Source organism: Rana temporaria, chromosome 5, assembly GCF_905171775.1.
Source record: "Rana temporaria chromosome 5, aRanTem1.1, whole genome shotgun sequence".
Classification (NCBI taxonomy): Eukaryota; Metazoa; Chordata; class Amphibia; order Anura; family Ranidae; genus Rana; species Rana temporaria.
In genome coordinates, this window is record NC_053493.1 from 12,680,607 (window position 1) to 12,702,354 (window position 21,748).

The following is a 21,748-nucleotide window of genomic DNA, read 5'->3' on the forward strand; positions in this document are numbered from 1 at the left end:
CGTGTTAGCAGAAGCTTGATGAGAGACGATTCACGCTTTTCAGTCTCGTGCTTTTCAGTCCGTTACAGCGTGACGAATGTGCTATCTCCATTACGAACGCTAGTTTTACCAGACTGAGCGCTTCCGTCTCGTACTTGATTCGGAGCATGGGTGGAATTTTGTGTGTCGGAATTGCTACAGATGACCGAAATTTCCGATCGGAATTGTTTCCGTCAGAAAATTTGAGAACCAGCTCTCAATCTTTTGTTGGCGGAAATTCCGACAGCAAAAGTCTGATGGAGCCTACACACGGTCAGAATTTATGACCAGAAGCTCACAACGAACTTTTCTTGTCATAATTTCCGATCGTGTGTACGGGGGGGATTAAACACGGGTGGAACTCCACTTTAAAGCTGGTATAGCTCAATCTTGGAAGGCTGGGCCAACTTAATATTGAACTCTACGGACTAAGACTGGGATGCCATTAAAGTTCATGTGCGTGTAAGGGCAGGTGTCCTAATACTTTTGACAATATAGTGTACTTGAAGAGTAAAAATTAGAATGGTGCTAAAAAAAAAAAAATATGAGGAATTGGTGGGCCGTTGGCAAAAATTTTACGCAATGTTAAGTCATGACATGACTATATTTTGTTACAGACGTGTTAAAATGACTGACTAATTCTCTACCAACATACAAGAAAGACATGGAAGTTTTTTTGTCAATTTCCGAAAAAATTGACTTGGAATGTTGTATCAATCGGTTACTTTTGAGAGGTGACACAATATTAAAACATTTTCAGACATCAGCAGTGGAACCTTAACAGCGAACATGAATAGTTGGTCTTTTTTTTTTTTTTCTGCAGAATCACATTTGACTACAAAAAATTGGCCATCAAACCAATAATACGGAAACAGCCGGGTGCTTCAAGAAATTTCAGACTAAGTAGTAGGCTACTTTCAAGGAGAATCTTGGGGGGTTTCCAAGATGCTGTTAGACTTTGTACTAGTCAAGCAGTCTCAAGTTTTTTTTTTTTTTTGTAATATCGAAAAAGGACTCACTGAGCCAAGCCTGGAAAAACAGACTTTAAGTTTGTGTTTTGGAAGAAAAGTCTTGCCGGGAATTGGCTGCTTATTTGCATGTATGGACATCGTAGACCCTTACGCACTCTTGGCAGCTGACGTAGCAGCACCAGTGGAAGATGCAGTGGCATTTTTCTTTCCTTTTCTCAGTCCTCGTGTTGTGCCCTCGTCCGCAGCACAACAGGTCGCACCCGTCGATCCCGTGAGAGCTCACGTTGCATATCCTGTCCCGGGTTCCGAACGATCCAGTCTCTGGGTTGGGTTCGCAAAAGTTGGGCGAACCCTCGTAGTAGATGAGATCCCTCTCTGTAGGCGGCTTGAAGAAGGTATATTTCGGTCTTAGAGTTTCCACCCAACCGCGAGACTCCCGGTGCTTCTCCACCACCATTTCGGAAGCGCTGTCGTACTTGTCCTTTAGATAGTCGCCGATCATTCGAAAGTCTGGCTGAGACCACCAGCACGTCTTCACCTCGCAACTCCCAGAGAGTCCGTGACATTTACATTTCAGGTGTCTGTGGTCCATGATAGACTATGGGAAACAGAAAAGAACAAACAATTTGTATAAACCTCAAGCTTTGCCAGGAAAAAAAGCATCAACAACATTTGGTTTACAGTGTATCGAAATCCAAAACTTTTTAATAATCTTATTAAAATGAATAGGGGGCCATTGTTGGTATCAGTGGGAGGAATAGTGCCCCATAGTTTGTGTCAATAGAAGGAATATTGTCCGATTGTTTGTGCCAATGGAAGGAATAGTGCCCTATCGTTGGTTGAGTTGAGAGGTATCTTAATATAGCGCGGTCTTACCCTGAAGGGTCCCGACGCGCATAGCAGAGTTCCTGGCAAAAGAGGAACCAAAAGCAGCACAGAACGGCAGAAAGGGTGGAAGAGAGAGGCTACACAGGGAAGGCTTCAGGGCCGCCATCAAGGGGTACAGGCATTACAAATGTAAGGGGCCTAATGGTCCCCAGGTGCCCACAGATGGCTCCCCTCACGTTTTTTTTTGCATTACACCTGTAAGGGGCCCAATGGTCCCCAGGGCCCCTTACAGGCCCGGTTGGCCCCCCCTCACGTTTTTTTTGTTTCATTTTTTTTGCCCCATAATTGTATCAGCGTGAGGAATAGTACCATATCATTTGTGTCAGTGGAAGGAATAGTGCCCCATCACTGGTGTTAATGGAAGGAATAGTGCCCTATAATTGGTGTCAGTGGGAAGAATACTGCTTTCAATATTGATGTCAGTGGGAGGAATATTATAACTAAAGGCAAAACTTTACTTTTAGTTTTGGATAGACTGCAGAGGGGTTAGAACGTCTGTCAGGTTTTTATGGCTGTTTATGCCCCCTTTAGGGACATTCACCACCCCCCCTGTATTTGGTCTATGCCCCATTATCATTTAACGTGAAAGTGAAAGAATAACTTGAATTTTGGATTGTCCCCAGAAAATAAATAGAGGGGAAATATTCCGGTGGGGACGCTAGACCTAGTCGCAACCACGTTGAGGGGATTTCCTCTCACTTCCTGTTTTGGCTATGAGACAGGAAGTGAATGGAAATCTCCCCAAAGGCAAAATAAATAACCTGAAACGGTTTATAACCCTCCCGCTTGCCCCCACCCAGTGTCACTGCTGCTGCCCAGGACAGATTGGCTGTGGCTGGGAGGCAGAGCGGGCCCAGTGAGAAAATATAACCGTTTATCACCCCCTCGCTATACAGTGACCGAGGGAGAGCAATGCACCCAGTTTTCTCCTTTCTCACTGCTGGCTGTGCTGTGAGCTATTTGCTCACCCCGGTCCCCCCTTTCCTTCTGGTGGCAGTGAAGAACCAACCAGGGAGCAGGAAAGCTTCTAACCAATAAGAGGCAGGGAGAGGACTTGTTATGCAGCCTTTGAGGATTCTGGGAAATGTAGTCCTAAAGCAACACTGCCTAATGGAAGTCATTGGGTATTGGATTAGCTGTGGACTTCTCTTCCCACAATCCCCTTGTATATAGAGGAAGAGGGAGCAGAACTTTTCCTAGCCAAAACCTTCAATGATTGGGGGACCAGCGCTGAGAAGGGAGCAGTGTAGACACAGGGGTCGAGAGACTAAACTATAAGGGGTCACTGTGACCTTGGACTAGAGCTGGGGAGGACCTGATCTCAAGGAGCTGATCACAAGGACTGAGACTGCTGGGGCGATTGACCGCCAAGCTTGAGGAACCAGACCTGTTGCGTGCCCAGATTGGTGAGAGGAGCTACAGATTTTAAACCCCCTTCCCACCTACAGTTACTGCTTACTGAGACTGCCCCTATTTAACAGCTCATCGGCCATTCCTTATGCAGGTCTTCAAGAGACAGTTGCATGTGCACCACTGACAAAGGGGCCCCAACGAAAGCCGGCCAACACTGACATTTAGGCACCAGATACTTCTCACAGTCACCTCTGGGCATTCACCTTTTGCCTGTAATGCACACACCCACCCAGTAGTGGGGCTGTATGTATAGAGTGCACTCAGGGAAACTTTTTGGGTAGCTATTCCTGAAAGTTACGTTGCTTGTGGTCTATTTCTGGTGCGCTAGTATAGATTGATAAAGTATTAATGCTTCGGCTTTACAGGTTTGAATAACCAGGTGTGTTGGTGGGGACCGAGTGGGTTAAAGAGTTGTAGCAACCAACAGGGGGCCCATCATACCACTCGGCTCCTTCACGACTGAAAGAATGGAAATCCAATAAGTGAAAGGGACAGGCCAGGGACAGTCAGACTAACATCTTCCCAGGTGTTTTTTTTTTCTCTAGTGCAGGGGTCTCCAAACTTTCTAAGCAAAGGGCCAGTTTACTGTCCTTCAGGCTTTAGGGGGGCCGGACTGTGCCCAGTGAGAGTAGAAAATGCCCGGCATCAGTGCCCCATCATTGGTTTTAATGAGGGAAATAGTGATCCATTGTTGATATCAATGAGGAGAATAGTACTCCATTGATGGTGTTGGTAGCAGTAGGGGAAATAGTGCCCCATCATTGGTGTCAGTTGGTGAAATATTGCCCCAAGGGCCAGATAAAGGCAAGCAAAGGGCCACATCTGGCCCCTGGGCCTCAGTTTGGAGACCACTGCTCTAGTGTATTGAGATGGTGGCCCACCTAATTTAAGTGTACCCGGCAATCAGGGCCGTTTGAGGGAATTTGGGGGCCCCAAGCAAAATGGGGGCCCCCAAGAACCCTCCCCCCTGCATGCAAAGCATACGTTATCGCTACACTAAATTTTCTTTCTATTCTTACCTCCCCTTCTTCCCTGTAGGCTGCCGCTGTAGCGTGGCCGAGCCCCTCTTCCCCCTGCCTCTTCCCCAGTCCCCTATCAGATAGTTCACTTCCTGTCAGTCCGGCAGGGAACAGGAAACTGAATCTCCTGTGCCACGCGCGGTACCCGGCCGGACGGACAGGACTCCAGCTGGAAGGAAGAGGAGCTTGGCTACATCCTGGGAAGGGGAAGTTGGGGGCCCCAGGCCAGCTCTGGGCCCCAAGCAATTGTTTGTTTTGCCTGTCCTGTAGCGACGGGCCTGCCGGCAATTTTAGTGCAGGGTCTACTTTAAAGATGACAACAATATAATAATTATATTATGTGTTATATACAGTGGAACCTTGGATTATGAGCATAATCCGTTCCAAGAGAATGCTTGTGATCCAAAGCACTCGCATATCAAATCGAGTTTCCCCATAGAAGTCAATGGAAACAAAGATAATTTGTTCCGCATTGCCTTCTATTGCATGCAATACCGTGTGGCCAGAGGTGGGGGGGCGCCAGAGAGACTCATAAGCACTGCGAGACAGCTCGGCTGAACTCAGAAGCCCTCGGAAAGGCTGGGAAACACTCGGGAACCAAGTGATTCAGAGTATTTCCAAACCGTCCCGAGTGTCACCGGCGCCCCCACACCTCTGGCCAAATGCGGTACTGTACACCGCAGAGGCTTCAATCCTCCTCGTTTTGCAAGTCAACCCTCAGGATTTAAAAAATCCTTTTAAAACGCTTGTTAACCGCGTGACTCGTACACCGAGGTTCCACTGTATTATTTTATAATATATATTATTATTAGTTTTTTATTATAATTATTTCATACATTATAATACAATATAACAAAGCAGAGGACTAAGTAACTTACCGTTCTCCCGGCCTCGTTGTTGTGCCTGTTCATGGCGGATCGGGCGTCCGGCCTGTTCTCGCGGGCGTCGGCGAACTCCCGAGACACCATGCTGCCGAAATCCATGTCTTCGCTGCAGCCCCCCCACTTCCAGCCTTCCCCCGGGGGGCCCTTGTGATGGTTGTCGCAGCCGCAGATGGTGGCCGAGCCCTCCGCGCAGGCCCGGGTCACGGCGAATGCCACTCCGGCCGAGGCGATGGCGTGAACGAAGGCCGACTCCCTGGTGGCTGCGGAGATGACAAAACGATATGGGTTAGATTCTTGGGCAACCGTTTCTGTGAAAGTTACATGCTTGTGGGTGCGCCCCGGTCTGGAACTGTGAAACCTCCGCTAATGACTGCGTTCTGTATCATTATTAAGGATTACGTAATCGTCGCTCTCATTACCATACATTAAAACATCACAATCTAGACATTTGCATCATCCACCATGATGACTGATTGTATATTACTTAAAGTGGATTTAGTATCAGATATAGTTTTATCCTTTTAAAATCACGATCAGCGATGTGTCCGTGTTGCTTCTGTATTCTCATGCGCCACTGGAGCAGCTTCAGGGGTCACAGGCGTCTCAATAGCAACCCTTTAAGCTGTATACATACATGCATGCATATGTGTTTGAGCTTTGTGGGTGCACACAGTTCATAGGCTTGTGCACCCCCAAAGCTCAAACACATATGCGTACATGTATGTATACAGTTTTAAAGGTGGGGTTGCCATTGAGACCCCTGCGACCCCTGAAGCTGCTCCAGTGGCACATGGGGTAATTAGGGTGTGCCAAGGTACACCTGGCTCTCCCTGTGCGCACGCCTATGGTTACAATGTATCAGTCTGATCCAGGCCTTTTTTCTCAGAAAATAGGTGCAGGAACTCCTCCCTTCTGAGTCACCCCTTGACTCCACACCCTCCCCTCCCCTGAGCACTGTTCCTTGGTTCCACCCCTTACCCACCTCTCAGTATTGCCCCTTTTATAGAATACAGAAGCAATCAGGGGCGGCCTGTCCATTGTGGGCGCTCGGACGCCACCCCCCCCTATCCAGGTATTTTTTTTAACCGCTTAAAGACCGCCGCACGCAGATTTACGTCGACAGAATGGCACGGCTGGGCAAATGGGCTTATATATACGTCCCCTTTAATTTGCCGGACATGTGGTCGTGCACGCGCCAACGCCGGAGCGCTGGCAACCCTGTCGCGATTTAGCGACCCTTTCACAGGCTCGGTGATCGTGCCCGCGGGACCCGCAGACTCGATGTCCGCCGGTGTCCCGCGATCGAGTCACAGAGCTGAAGAACAGGGAGATGTCAGTGTAAACACAACATCTCCCACCCAGTTGTGTTGCAACACTGATCCTCCTCCCGGGCCAATCGGGAAGCGGGTCTGATACCCATCACCCATTTGGCTAAAAGGACAGGCGATCCTATTGGACGCCTAGGAGGAAAGCAGGAGATGGACGGCGGAAGCGTGGAGGAGAGGAGCCGATGTCTGGATGCCCAATCCCCGCCGCTCCTCAGATGCCCAATCCCAGCCGCTGCTTCTTGGTTGCTCGCCGCATAAATGGGGTAAGTGGCAGTCATCAGGGGGGATGGGTGGGTTCGGTTGTTTGCCGCTCCCCCCAAACAAAAAAAACACCAGCCGCCACTGGAAGCAAGTATTTTGTGGTGCAAAGTATTTTGTATGGAATTTCTTAATGATAACAAGAAAGTACAGTTGGACAAACAGTTGGAGCCGAGCAAAGGTTCGGCCCGAACATCGACTGTTCGCCCTTTTGGCAAACACCCGAGTTTGCAGGGCGCTCAGCGGGATGTTCGCCCGCCAAGCAACGCCCCACAATGCACTGCGAGCTGCATAGTGCAAAGTTGGTTGTTAAGGAGTGGGGCCCGGGAAGCCGGCCGCTGCATCCTTAACAACAGATGAGTCATCAGCTGTCAATGGGCTTCCCCGCTGACAGCTGAATGAAAAAAAAAAACATTGCCGGAATAGAAAAAAAGTGAAAAATCCATTCCAGGCCCACACCAAAAAAAAAAAACAGGTGTGGGGTCTGTCCGTCCGTTTCCCCCCCCCCCCAAAATCCATACCAGCCCCCTATCTGAGCATACAGCCCGGCAGGTCAGGAAAGGTGGAGGACAAGCAAGCAGCCCCCCCTCTCCTAAACCATACCAGGCCAAATACCCTCAACATGGTGGAGGGTGCTTTGGGGCAGGGGGGGGGGGGGCTCTGCCTGCTCAGCTGTTTGACAGTTCTTAAATTGGTAAAGGGCGGAGCCACCTGGTGACGTCACCTGGTGGCACCGCCCCCTTGTGACATCCCCGACCCAGCATGCATTTTTGATTTTTTTTCCCCATAGACTTTAATAGGGTTTGCGGTTCGGGGTCCAAACATTTGCAATGTTTGCGAGTTCTGGTGTGAACCGAGCCGGGGGGGGGGGGCTGTTCAGCCCAACTCTAGATCTAGCAATAATGGACACCCCAGTGACGAGAGATCCACCTGAGCAACAATGGACTCCCAACAGCCAGCATCAATAGACCCTCCAGCAGCCAGCAACATTAGACCACTCCCTCAACAGTAGATCCCTCCCAGCAACGATTGACCCCCCCTTGAAACATAAGACCCACCCCAGCAACAATAGATCCCCCACCACAAGCAACAATAGACCTCCCCAGCAATAATCGACCCCCCTGCAAAAACAGATCCCCTCCAGCAACAATGGACTCCCAACAGCCAGCATCAATAGACCCTCTAGCAGCCAGCAACATTAGACCCCCTCCCTCAACAGTAAATCCCTCCCAGCAATGATTGACTCCCCTGCAACATAAGACTCACCCCAGCAACAATAGATCTCCCACAAGCAACATTGGGAGAGCATGTGACAGGGTGACAACGCAGGGGCACAATTGGGAGACAGTTGTCACATTATTGGGTTGTATTTGTGTGTGGGGGGGGAATTATTGCTATGTTGGGGGATTGGGGGGTGGGGATTTATGCTGGAAGGGGGGGATTTGGAGTGGGGGGGTTGTAGGATTTGTGCTTGGAGGGGAAATTTAATTTGTGGTGGGTGGTTATTGCAAGGTCAGGGGATTGGGGAGGGGAATTTATGCTGGAAGGAAAATGTGAATACATGTGCATGCAGAATAGTAATAGTTTTTTTGGAGGGGGGGGTGGTTTGCCGACGTATAATTGGGTATGTCCGCTCTGGGCTCCAGGTGACCTTGTCCCTGGCACTGCAAGATGGAGTGAGTTCTGGTTGGAGGAAGCTGTGTTGGCCCCCCTACTGACCCAATAGGGCCTGGGCCCAGTACAGAAGGGCTGCCTGTACCCCCCTGGGTGATGTCAGTGTTATACTTTTACAATGTCATATCTGGGTTTGCAAATAATGGATTTATATCTTTTGCTGCTCTTGAGGTACAATGAAAGCTTCCATTCCCCGGAGTTCTAAAAAAGTGCTTTAGATAATTGTGCTAAATATATATACAGCCTACCCTGACGTGACCCCAGCGGATCATTGTTATCCCCCCCGACAAATCTGCCGCCTCTAATAAACTTATCAGACCCGGGTCCCTTTGCCAGGAATCTCAAACCCCCTTTTTCAGAGCGCCAGAGAAAGCTCTGACAGCCAGTATGACGGGACAGCGAGAAGGAGGAGGACAGATCGGAACTTGCAGGCCATCAAAGGGAGAGAAAGAGAATGAGAGAGAGAGAGAGAGAGAATGAGAGAGAGAATGAGAGAGAGAATGAGAGAGAGAAAATGAGAGAGAGAGAATGAGAGAGAGAGAATGAGAGAGAGAGAGAATGAGAGAGAGAGAAAATGAGAGAGAGAATGAGAGAGAGAATGAGAGATAATGAGAGAGAATGAGAGAGATAGAGAGAGAGAGAGAATGAGAGAGAGAGAATGAGAGAATGAGAGAGAGAGAATGAGAGAGAGAGAGAATGAGAGAGAGAGAAAATGAGAGAGAGAATGAGAGAGAGAGAAAATGAGAGAGAGAATGAGAGAGAGAAAGAGAGAGATAATGAGAGAGAATGAGATAAATAGAGAGAGAGAGAGAGGGAATGAGAGAGAGATAATGAGAGAGATAGAGAGAGAGAATGAGAGAGAGAGAAAATGAGAGAGAGAATGAGAGCGAGAAAGAGAGAGATAATGAGAGAGAGAGAGATAGATAATGAGAGAGATAGAGAGAGAGAATGAGAGAGATAGAGAGAGAGAGAGAGAATTAGAGAGAGATAATGAGAGAGATAGAGAGAGAGAATGAGAGAGAGAGAGAGAGAATGAGAGAGAGAATGAGATAATGAGAGAGAGAGAGAGAGAGAGAAAGAAAGAGAGAATGAGAGAGAGAATGAGATAATGAGAGAGAGAAAGAGAGAGGGGGAGATAATGAGAGAGAGAATGAGAGAGAATGAGATAATGAGAGAAAGAGAGAGAGAGAGAGAGAGAGAGAGAATGAGAGAGAGATAATGAGAGAAAGATAATGAGAGAAAGAGAGAGAATGAGAGAGAGAGAGAGAAAATGTGTGTGTGAGAAAGAGAGAATGAATGAGGGAGATTATGAGAGAGAGAAAGAGAGAGAGAAAGAGAGAGAGAGAGAGGGGCAGAAAGAGAGAAAGAGAGAGAGAAAGAGAGAGAGGGGGGCAGAGAGAGAGAAAGAGTATGTTCATTCCCCTTCATATTCCCCCCCCCCCCCTTCCCTTTTTCTTATACAAACTTAACTACTTTGGCAATGCTAACATGTATTTGGTCCTACCAATAAAGCTTATTTGAATTGAATTGAAGAGAGAGAGAGAGAGAGAGAGAAGGAGAGAGAGCGAGAGAGAATGAGAGAGAGAGAATGAGATAATGAGAGATAGAAAGAGAGAGAAAGAGATATAATGAGAGAGCGAGAGATAATGAGAGAGATAGAGAGAATGAGAGAGAGAATGAGAGAGAGAGAGAGAGAGAATGAGAGAGAGAATGAGAGAGAGAGAGAGAGAGAGAGAGAGAGAATGAGAGAGAGAGAGAATGAAAGAGAGAATGAGATAATGAGAGAGAGAATGAGAGAGAGAATGAGATAATGAGAGAGAGAATGAGAGAGAGAATGAGATAATGAAAGAGAGAGAGAGAGAGAGAGAGAGAGAGAATGAGAGAGAGAGAGAATGAGAGAGAGAATGAGATAATGAAAGAGAGAGAGAGAGGTAATGAGAGAGAGAGAGAGAGAGAGAGAGAGAGATAATGAGAGATAGAGAGAGAGAGAGGGGGAGAGAGAGAGAGAGTCGCTCAGGTTTTCCCCCCTCCTGCCCTGCGCCCAGGCCCTGCGGCACAGAAAGGGTGTGTGCCGCATTTTCGGCTGCAGCCAAGTAGAACATAACTGTGTAATACACTTAATTCCGGGCACAGATCCACCGATAACAACTGCTAGAAAAAAAAAAGAAAAACACAGACTCCTGAAAAGACATGCGGCCAATGGGCTTAGGGTGAAACGGGCTAAAGGGGCACTCCAGGGGGGCAAAGTGATCAACTGGAATTGCATCCAATGGGCAGAGCCTATCCTCTAGTTTTTTTATTTTTTATCTTGTTTTATTTATTTTTATCAAACTCCATCTGTGTCAAATCCTCTGGTTGCGTAACCCGGTGTTTTGGGAACACCTAATCCAGCGCTTTCATTTCCGTGACTCCACCCAGTCTCTAGGCGGCCTAATCCCCCCCCCCCCCCGCTGCAGCCCTAACGATGCCCCCCCCCCCCCCCCCAATCATTCCCAACAAGTGGACCCTTCTATTTTACTATAGGTCTTTAAAACTTTTTGAGATGGGAATGAGGGACACCTATCAGCAAATGTATGCAGGCATAGGACACACCCCCTGACCACGCCCCCTTAAAGGAGAATTGTACAAAAAAAACAAGATTGGTTAAACCCACAAGTGCTTTTTCTTTCCCACCACTACAATTCCTTTATATTGGCTTTTGGAATTTACAAATGCAGCAATTTAGAAATCAGATGAAAGGTTTAGCGATAGGAAACACTTTTTGATAGATAAGTAGTGCATTTTATATACAACTACCGTATTTATCGCGGTATATCGTGCTCCTGCATATATCGCGCACCCCTAAAGTGGCCCCCAATCCTGTGGAAAAAAAGTTTTTTTTGTACTTACAGTTTTGGTGTCTTGCGCGGCATCCATCGGCGGCCTCGTCGGGTCCGATGTCCTTCTGCGGCTTCGGGTGTCCTTCTGCGGCTTCGGATGTCCTCTTCGGCGGGTCCGGCATTCTTCTGCGCCATCCTCGCGTCCTCCCCACGCCGAGTTTTGAATACTGCGCCGACATATACAGAGCGCAGTACACTTGTGTATTGTCAGCAATGCTCGGCTACCCGCGCTGACGTCCTGTACGTCCAGGACGTAAGTGCGGAAGGAGCCGAGACTGCCCGACTATACCCGAGTGTACTGCGCTCGGTATATGTCGGCGCAGTATTCAAAACTCGGTGCAGGTATCGGCGTATACCGCGCACCCACGATTTTGCCCTGATTTTCAGGGCAAAAAAGTGTGCGGTATACGCCGATAAATACGGTATATAGATCAGACCAACATGAGGGACAAATGAGGAGGAATGAGGGACAGAGGGACATTGCTCCAAATCAGGGACAGTTGGGAGCTATGGAACTTCCGTCTGCTCACATAATTTGTAATAAAAACATCTTTTGTCATTCCGAAGCTTCCCTCCAAACAACTTTGCATTTTATTTTATATACAGCGGATTGCGAGTAACGCGGTTAACGAGCGTTTTCGGAATACAAACGCTGTATTTTGTAAAATCCTGACTCGGTTTGCGAGTGTTGTCTCGCAAAAACGTGCAGGATTCAAGTCAAAGCGGGGCGCCGGGGGCCGAATGGCGCCGATCGTAGCCAATCGACGCCGTTCGAAAATACTCGGTTCCGGGGGCCTTTCCGAGGTTTGCCGAGGTCAGCCTTTCTGGCTGTTAGCGAGGCTCTCCGAAGCCCCCCCCCCACCACCTCTGGCCACATGCGGTATTGCATGCCACAGAAGTCAATGCGGAACAAATTATTTTAATTTCTATTGACTTCTATGGGGAAACTCGCTTTGATATGCGAGTGCTTTGGATTACGAGCGTTCTCCTGGAATGGATTATACTCGCAATTCAAGGTTCCACTGTGTTCTGTGATTCTGGGCCAGATTCTCAGACGAGATACTCAGTGGTATCTCTCAGAGTATCTATGCGACTGATTCATATAATCAGTTACGCATAGATAGCCCCTAGATCCGACAGGTGTAATTGTTTTACACTGTCGGATCTTAGGATGCAGTACCGCGGCTGCCGCTGGGGGGAGTTCGCTTCGTAAACCAGCGTCGGGTATGCAAATTAGGAGTTACGGCGATTCACGACGGATTTTCGCGTTCGCTACGTCGCCGCTAGTCTAGTTTCCCGTCGCAAAGTTAGTCGTCGTTTTTGGTGCCTTAACTTTACACAGCAATCGTATTGCTGTCTAAAGTATGGCCGTCGTTCCCGCGTCAAAATTTAAAAATGAACGTTGTTTGCGTAAGCCGTCCGGGAATACGGAATTACGCTACGCGCCAACGTTCGCAAAAATGACGTCACGGCGCGCAAAGCACAACGGGAATTACGAAACTGAGCATGGGCAGTAGGTCCGGCGCGGGAGCACGCCTAATTTAAATGGCACACGCCCATTTGAATTGGCCCACCTTGCGCCGGAGGCTTGGTAAATCAGGCACTTGCGATGAAAACTTGTGGCGGTGTAACGTATCTACGATACGTTACGCCGCCGCTCATCTACGTGAATCTGGCCCTAAGTATTTGCCAAATTAGGCTGCAGAAATCTCCCTCCACTGAGTCTGGCTGCAGCCATTTTAACTGTGGGCAGCTGAAGCTGCTGCCTGTTCACTTCCTGGATTTACACAGAGGCAGACCTCTAGCTCTCATTGGCCCTCTTATGACCCCTTCCCCTCCCTTCCTATCAAACTCTCAGGAGAGTGAGAGAGAGAGAGCTGTGCATGATGTCATAAGCCTAGGCTAATGACCAGACAAGAAACAGGAAGTGGGCTGTATAAGGAAACAGGAAGTGGGCTGTATAAGGAAACGGGAAGTGGGCTGTATAAGGAAACGGGAAGTGGGCTGTATAAGGACACAGGAAGTGGGCTGTATAAGGAAACGGGAAGTGGGCTGTATAAGGAAACGGGAAGTGGGCTGTATAAGGACACAGGAAGTGGGCTGTATAAGGAAACAGGAAGTGGGCTGTATAAGGACACAGGAAGTAGGCTGTATAAGGAAACAGGAAGTGGGCTGTATAAGGACACAGGAAGTGGGCTGTATAAGGAAACAGGAAGTGGGCTGTATAAGGACACAGGAAGTGGGCTGTATCAGGAAACCGGAAGTGGGCTGTATACGGAAACAGGAAGTGGGCTGTATCAGGAAACAGGAAGTGGGCTGTAAAAGGGATTTACTGGCAGAAAAACAAGTTTTACTATCCAAATTAAAAAAACAACAACAATGGCAGAAGATTTAATAGATGGAAAGATGAAAAAATTACTGAAGGTCCACTCTAAAAACTGAACTCCATCCAAATATACAAATAAAATACATATAGAGGAAATATTTTATGTCCATCCCGTTCCGAAACGACACAGCTCTGTCTGGCAGGGCAGGAAACCTGCTTTTTTCATCTGCTGCATTTCACTAACACCTGCTGGCTCCCAGACTGTGATTGGACAGTGAAAAAAAAAGGAGCAGCTCATCTCACTGTCTCTCTGCTATCTCCTCCTGATTAAGCACTAAGTAATAGTGTGAAACGCGTCAGCTGGTATCCTGTCTGCTGTAGTATGTATCTTGTGATCCTGTTTTATTAATAAAGGCAACATCTTCGGAGTGCAGCTGTCCAGACATTCCTTCTTATTCGCATTGTAGCACAATAGATTGGCTCTTTTTCCTGGTTCTTTCTCTCTCTCCCAGTCTGAGCGCTGCTGCACAAAAGGCTCATACACTGTATTGTCAAAAGTATTGGGACGCCTGCCTTTACACGCACATGAACTTTAATGGCATCCCAGTCTTAGTCCGTAGGGTTCAATATTGAGTTGGCCCCGCCCTTTTCAGCTATAACAGCTTCAACTCTTCTGGGAAGGTCGTCCACAAGGTTTAGGAGGGTGTCTATGGGAAGGTTTGACCATTCTTCCAGAAGAGCATTTGTGAGGTCAGACACTGATGTTGGATGAGAAGGCCTGGCTCGCAGTCTCCACTCTAATTCATCCCAAAGATGTTCTATCGGGTTGAGGTCAGGACTCTGTGCAGGCCAGTCATGTTCCTCCACCACAAACTCGCTCATCCATGTCTTTATGGACCTTGCTTTGTGCCCTGGTGCGCAGTCATGTTGGAACAGGAAGGGGCCGGCCCCCAAACTGTTCCCACAAAGTTGGGAGCATGAAATTTTCCAAAATGTCTTGGTATGCTGACGTCATAAGAGTTCCCTTCACTGGAACTAAGGGGCCAAGCCCAACCCCTGAAAAACAACCCCACACCCACTGGCAGCCCGTCCAGCCCCCCCTCACGATCCATGTGCCCGGTCCCTAATCTCCATGCAGGGCGCCGGACGCATGGATTCCAATGTGTTTTTTGTTTTTTTTCAGCACATGTTTAAAGCCGGAGGCTGTAATTGGCTTAAAAAAAGGGTGGGCTCCGGGCGCAGAGCACTGTGCCCTGAGCCCATCCACTTGTGTGATGTGTGCGACAGTGGTTGGAGTGGAGAGTAGGAGTAGAGGAGCGGAGAGGAGGAGTAGAGGAGAGGAGAGGAGGAGAGGAGGAGTAGAGGAGCGGAGAGGAGGAGTAGAGGAGAGGAGAGGAGAAGTAGAGTAGAGGAGAGGAGGAGTAGAGGAGCGAAGAGGAGGAGTAGAGGAGCGGAGAGGAGGAGTAGAGGAGAGGAGGAGTAGAGGAGCAGAGAGGAGGAGTAGAGGAGAGGAGGAGTAGAGGAGCGGAGAGGAGGAGGAGTAGAGGAGCGAAGAGGAGGAGTAGAGGAGCGGAGAGGAGGAGTAGAGGAGCGAAGGGGAGGAGTAGAGGAGCGAAGAGGAGGAGTAGAGGAGCGGAGAGGAGGAGTAGAGGAGAGGAGGAGTAGAGGAGAGGAGAGAAGGAGTAGAGGAGCAGAGAGGAGGAGTAGAGGAGAGGAGGAGTAGAGGAGAGGAGAGGAGGAGTAGAGGAGCAGAGAGGAGGAGTAGAGGAGAGGAGGAGTAGAGGAGAGGAGAGGAGGAGTAGAGGAGCGGAAAAGAGGAGTAGAGGAGCGGAGAGGAGGAGTAGAGGAGAGGAGGAGTAGAGGAGCGGAAAAGAGGAGTAGAGGAGCGGAGAGAAGTAGAGGAGAGTGTCCTCTCCGGCGGGGACGTGCAGAGACAGAGTTGCCGTGCAGCCTGAGCTGGGAGAGGAAAGATGGCGATTTATGTCGTTGTGCATGGACTTCATGGTGGCCAAAAAGGAGAGGAAGCGGCAATTGCGGACCCAGCAGCAGGGGTTTGTTTGTTTGCCGCCCCCCAAAAAAATGGAGCACCAATTGCCACTGCCCACATGATAACCCCCCCCCCTCCGCCAAATGGTTCGGACCAGTGCACAAAGCAAGGTCCATAAAGACATGGCTGAGCGAGTTTGGGGTGGAGGAACTTGACTGGCCTGCACAGAGTCCTGACCTCAACCCGATAGAACAAGCCAATAGAAGACTGCGATCCAGGCCTTCTCGTCCAACATCAGTACCTGGCCTCCCAAATGCTCTTCTGGAAGAAGGGTCAAACATTCCCATAGACACCCTCCTAAACCTTGTGGACAGCCTTCCACAAAAGATGAAGCTGTTATAGCTGCAAAGGGTGGGGCCAACTTAATATTGAGTCCTGACCTCAAACCGATAGAACACCTTTGGCTGAACAACTGTAGGCGGTGAATGAATCACCACCAGGGGCGGACTGACCATTGAATCACTCGGGCACTGCCCGAGGGCCCCATGCCACTAGGGGGCCCCATCAGGGTTGCCAGGCTCAGTAAAACCAGGGACAGTATGTAAAAATCTATGTTTTTTTTACATCTGTCCCTGATATGTCCGAAACCGACATGCTTTTGGATGTGAAAATCCCGAGAATTTTAGCTGCCCCGCCTCTGCACTGCCTCCTGGCGTGATGGCAATCTGTAAGCCCAGGGGCCCCATAATCTTCTATTGCCCGGGGGCCCCATAATCTTCTATTGCCCAGGGGCCCCATGAGTTGTCAGTCCATATTAGTTGGAAACCACCAACCCAATCAATTATTATTTTAATTTAAGATTTTCCTGCATGCCTTCACTCGTCCCATTCGGAGATGAATCAGTTGTGGGCGCCGGGCGTACTACGTACGTCCAAAGACACTTCAGCGGGTGTGTGTGTAGTACGCCCCATCCTTCTGCCCCATTGACGCTCCTTCACGCTTGCGGGCGACTCCTGACTGTCAAAATGACAGCCAGGAGTTGATTTGTAAATGCAGGAGCTCTAGAAACAGCTGCTGTCAAAAAAATAAAATAAACACCCGACACGATGTTTATAAATACTGATCAGTACAAGATGGAGAAGAAACATTTGTATCTATTCGGTTTCATTCACCTGCAGATCAAAAGGGATGAACTTTCATCAGCATAGGATGTCAGTTAAAGCAACCTGTTATGTTAAAAAAACAAAACTTTTTCTTAAAAAAATTAATAAATAAAATAAATAATTAATAAAATTTGTTTCTGTTTATCCCCTTTATTAACCCTTACTTTACCCCCATTGGCCTTAATTAAAGTGGAACTAAACTCTGCCAATCAACATTAACTATTTGTAATCCTGATGTGGCTAGCTTTAGTAAATAAATAGGAAAGTATATTATATTTGTTTGTTTTCATCTTTTATATTTATTCACTCGCTTCCTGGTTTCTGGCCTAGGTCAAAATAATAAAAAGTAATAAAAGTAATAAATATTACAAAACAATATTATATATTATTGTAATTAACATAATTATTATTACTGTAACATAATTATTTTTGAACGCTGATCAAAGTAGAAAAAAAAAGTGATTTTTTTTTTTGTAGTTTTGTTATGTTTTTGGTCTATGGATTGCATATTTTTTTTCTAATTTTGCAATTGCAATAAATATTGCAAAACAATATCACCAATTAACATAATTATTATTACAGTAACATAATTCATTTAACGCTAGTCAAAGTAGAAAAAAAATGTTTTTTTTTTTTTGTTTTATTATGTTTTTGGAGTGCAGAAAAAATAAAATCTTGCAATTTGCAATGAATTTCGCAAAACAATATCATCAATGAACCTAATTAAAGTAACATGATTATTTTTTAACGACGATCAAAGTAGGAAAAGTGAATTTTTTTTTTGTTTTGTCATGTTTTTGTAGTGCTTAAAAAGTAAAATCTTGCAATTTGCAATAAATATTGCAAAACAATATTATGAATTCATAAAATTAAAGTATTTATTATTACAGTAACATAATTATTTTTTAACGCTGATGCTGAACATCCTAAATTAAAAATCCAGGTGTGAGAGATGAACAGGTTGAACATACAAATTTTGTAACAATTTAAAAAAATTACATGTCACAAATTGAGTTGGGAATTGTTTTTTGAATTGTTACAAAATTCGTATGTTATACCAGTTCAGCTCTCACACCTGGATTTTTAATTTAGGATGTTTCAGCACAGGATACCATGCAACCTATTAGAAAAAAAAAGGTTGCATGGCACCCTGTCCTGAAACTAAATAAAAAATCCAGGTGTGAGAGATGAATTGGTTGAACATACGAATTTTGTAACAATTTAAAAAATTACACGACACAAATTGAGTTGAGAATTCTTTTTTTGGGGGGGGGGAGTTGGGAATTCTATTAAAAAATGAAAAAAATTCCCAACTCAATTTTTGTCGTGTAATTTTTTTTTAATTTTTTTTTTTTTTTTTTTTTAATAGGTTGCATGGCATCCTGTCTTGAAACATCCTAAATTAAAAATGCAGGTGTGAGAGCTGAATTGGTTGAACATACAAATTTTGTAACAATTTTAAAAATTACACAACACAAATTGAGTTGAGAATTTTCTTCTTTTTTGGGGGGGGAGTTGGGAATTCCATTAAAAATGAAAAAAAAATCCCAAATTAATTTGTGTTGTGTAATGTTTTTAAATATTTTTTTTTAATAGGTTGCATGGCATCCTGTCCTGAAACATCCTAAATTTAAAAATGTGTATGTTCAACCAATTCAGCTCTCACACCTGGATTTTTAATTTAGGATGTTTTAGGACAGGATGCCATGCAACCTATTAAAAAAGAAAAAGATTTAAAAAAATTACACGACACAAATTGAGTTGGGATTTTTTTCATTTTTTAATAGAATTCCCAACTCCCAAAAAAAGAATTCCCAACAATTTGTGTCGTGTAATTTTTAAAATTGTTACAAAATTTGTATGTTCAACCAATTCAGCTCTCACACCTGGATTTTTAATTTAGGATGTTCCAGGACAGGATACCATGCAACCTATTAAAAAAAATTAAAAAAAAGATTTAAAAAAATTACACGACACAAATTGTTGGGAATTTTTTTTTTTTTTTTTGGGAGTTGGGAATTCTATTAAAAAATGAAAACAATTCCCAAATTAATTTGTGTTGTGTAATTTTTTTAAATCTTTTTTTTTTTTTTAATAGGTTGCATGTTATCCTGTCCTGAAACATCCTAAATTAAAAATCCAGGTGTGAGAGCTGAACTGGTTGAACATACAAATTTTGTAACAATTTTAAAAATTACACGACACAAATTGAGTTGAGAATTCTTTTTTTATTTTTTTTGGGGGAGTTGGGAATTCTATTAAAAAATGTAAAAAATTCCCAACTCAATTTGTGTCATGTAATTTTTTTAAATCTGTTTTTTTTTAATAGGTTGCATGGCATCCTGTCCTGAAACATCCTAAATTAAAAATCCAGGTGTGAGAGCTGAATTGGTTGAACATACAAATTTTGTAACAATTTTAAAAATTACACAACACAAATTGAGTTGAGAATTTTTTTTTTATTTTTTTTTGGGGAGTTGGGAATTCTATAAAAAAATGAAAAAAATTCCCAACTCAATTTGTGTTGTGTAATTTTTTTAAATCTTTTTTTTTTTTTAATAGGTTGCATGTTATCCTGTCCTGAAACATCCTAAATTAAAAATCTAATAATGCTGAACATGTTTAATAAACTTAAAAAAAAAAAAAAAAAAATCCAATAACTCAAGGAGAGGATTAGGGGGGTACAAGGGGTCAAAAAAAAAAAAAAAAAAAACGAGGACAAGTGAAAATTGGGAGGCAGAAAAAAATAATGTGGTGACAATGGGGCCGGCCGAGCCCACCTGAGGTCGGAATGCGCGGCTGTATTGGAGTGGTCTGATCGCAAGTGACAATCCTCGTCCCCCGGTAAAGCAAAATGGTTCTTATTACCTGCTGGGTAATAGAATCTCCCTTTGTCTCGCCACTGTCACACCGCATTAAACCCACAATAGGTCCCAAAATATTTTATATGAAATTCGCCCTCGCCGCTGATTAGCCAGGACCTACTAAGTCATAGCAACGTAGAACTATGCATTGGAGGGCCCTCGGAGACGGGCAAAAGGGAAATCCCTATTGAAATGGTTTAATAAAACAATCTAAAGAGCGTGTGAATGGTGCAGGGCATTTTCACTTTTCTCTGGGGCTTAATCTCATGGTCTGCCAGATATTGTGCTCGGCGCATACCCCAGCGGGGGGCGGGCTAAGGTCTCCCGTCATCTCCTTTTACAGAGCCTTTCGCGGCGAGTTAATGATATACTGGTGTGATTTGCCTCCCGCGGAAAAAAAGGAGAAACACGCATTTTGTCAAAAGGAGAGACCCCCTAACACATCCTAAATGGCAACAATTCCTCTTCCTCAGGTCGGGGGGTCGTGACCTGGATTCGGGGGGCACCTCCCAGGATTTTCAGCCCCCCCACCCCCGAGTTCACCGTGAACCTTTAAAAAAAAAAAAAAGTCTCGCCAACGGCAATTTAAGTCGATGCAAGCTTGAGGATAGGTTCACGACTGTGTGCATCGGGGAAAAAAACGCACGAAAAATGGAGCGGAAACGCGCTGGCGTTCGTTAATGACGTGAATCGTTTGAGGAACTTCTTCTCTGCATTTCTCATGGATAGGGCGGCCCTTTAGAAATAAATGGGCTGCGTGACGCGCTCAGTTGCGCCTCTTTGGCGTGAGCTGAGCCTTAATATTTTAAAAATGGCGCAGAAACGCGCTGGCATTCGTTAAAGACGTGAATCGAACGGTGTTTCGGCTTTTATCGCTTGAGGAACTTCTCTGCATTTCTCATGGATAGGGCGGCCCTTTAGAAACAAATGGGCTGCGGGATGCGTGACGCGCTCAGTTGCGCCTCTATGGCGTGAGCTGAGCCTTAATATGTTAAAAATGGCGCAGAAACACGCTGGCGTTCGTTAATGACGTGAATCGACCGGCGTTGCAGCCTTCATCGCTTGAGGAACTTCTTCTCTGCATTTCTCATGGATAGGGCAGCCCTTTCGAAATGAATAGGCTGCGGGACGCGCTCAGTTGCACCTCTATGGCGTGAGCTGAGCCTTAATATGTTAAAAATGGCGGAGAAGCGCGCTGGCGTTCGTTAATGACATGAATTCGAACAGCGTCTCCACGCACCTGCAAACGTGCACGTGCTTTTTGTTTTTTTTTGCATGCGCCAAACCTGCACGTTGCTGCAGCACTTTGGAAGAAATTCCAGGGACTTCTCCATGGAAATTAATGGCCTGCTCAATGCGCGGGAGCGCGCCACGCCCAGTTGCGCCTCTATGGCGTGAACTGAGCCTTAATATATTAACAATACTTTAAAAAAAAGATGCAACTTTCGTCATTTCAGGAACGTCTTCTCTGCATTTCTCATGGATAGGGCAGCCCTTTTGAAATAAATGGTCTGCGAGACACGTGATGCGCGGGAGCGTGCCACGCCCAGTTGCGCCTCTATGGTGTGAACTGAGTCTTAATATATTAACAATACTTTAAAAAAAGATGCTGCTTTCGTCATTTCAGGAACTTCTTCTCTACTTTTCTCAGGGATAGGGCAGCCCTTTTGAAATAAATGGGCTACCAGACGCGTGGGAGCGTGCCACGCCCAGTTGCGCCTCTATGGCGTGAACTGAACCTTCATATATTAACAATACTTTAAAAAAAAAAAGATGCAGCTTTCGTCATTTCAGAAACTTCTTCTCCGCATTTCTCATGTGTAGGGAAGCCCTTTTGAAATAAATGGGCCACCAGACGCGGGAGCGCGCCACGCCCAGTTGCGCCTTTACGGTGTGAACGGAGACTTAATATATTAACAATACTTTAAAAAATAAATACAAAATATGCAGCTTTTATCGTTTCAGGAACTTCTTCTCCGCATTTATCATGGATAGGGCAGTCCTTTTGAAATAAAAGGGCCACCAGACACGTGACGCGCGGGAGCGTGCCACGCCCAGTTGCGCCTCTGAGCTGAG

At 46.0% G+C, this 21,748-nt stretch overlaps 1 protein-coding gene across 1 annotated transcript in view; it reads right to left on the bottom strand.

The window, feature by feature from the left end:
- Positions 1 to 821: 821 nt before the first annotated feature.
- Positions 822 to 21,748, bottom strand: part of WNT3A (Wnt family member 3A) — a 136,235-nt gene continuing 115,308 nt past the window's right edge. The window contains exons 3-4 of the mRNA XM_040352184.1: positions 5,188 to 5,453; positions 822 to 1,587 (exon numbers count right to left, since the gene is read on the bottom strand). Of these exons, the coding sequence (XP_040208118.1) occupies positions 1,108 to 1,587; positions 5,188 to 5,453 (746 nt within the window). The 3' untranslated portion in view covers positions 822 to 1,107. The remainder of the gene's footprint in view (positions 1,588 to 5,187; positions 5,454 to 21,748) is intronic.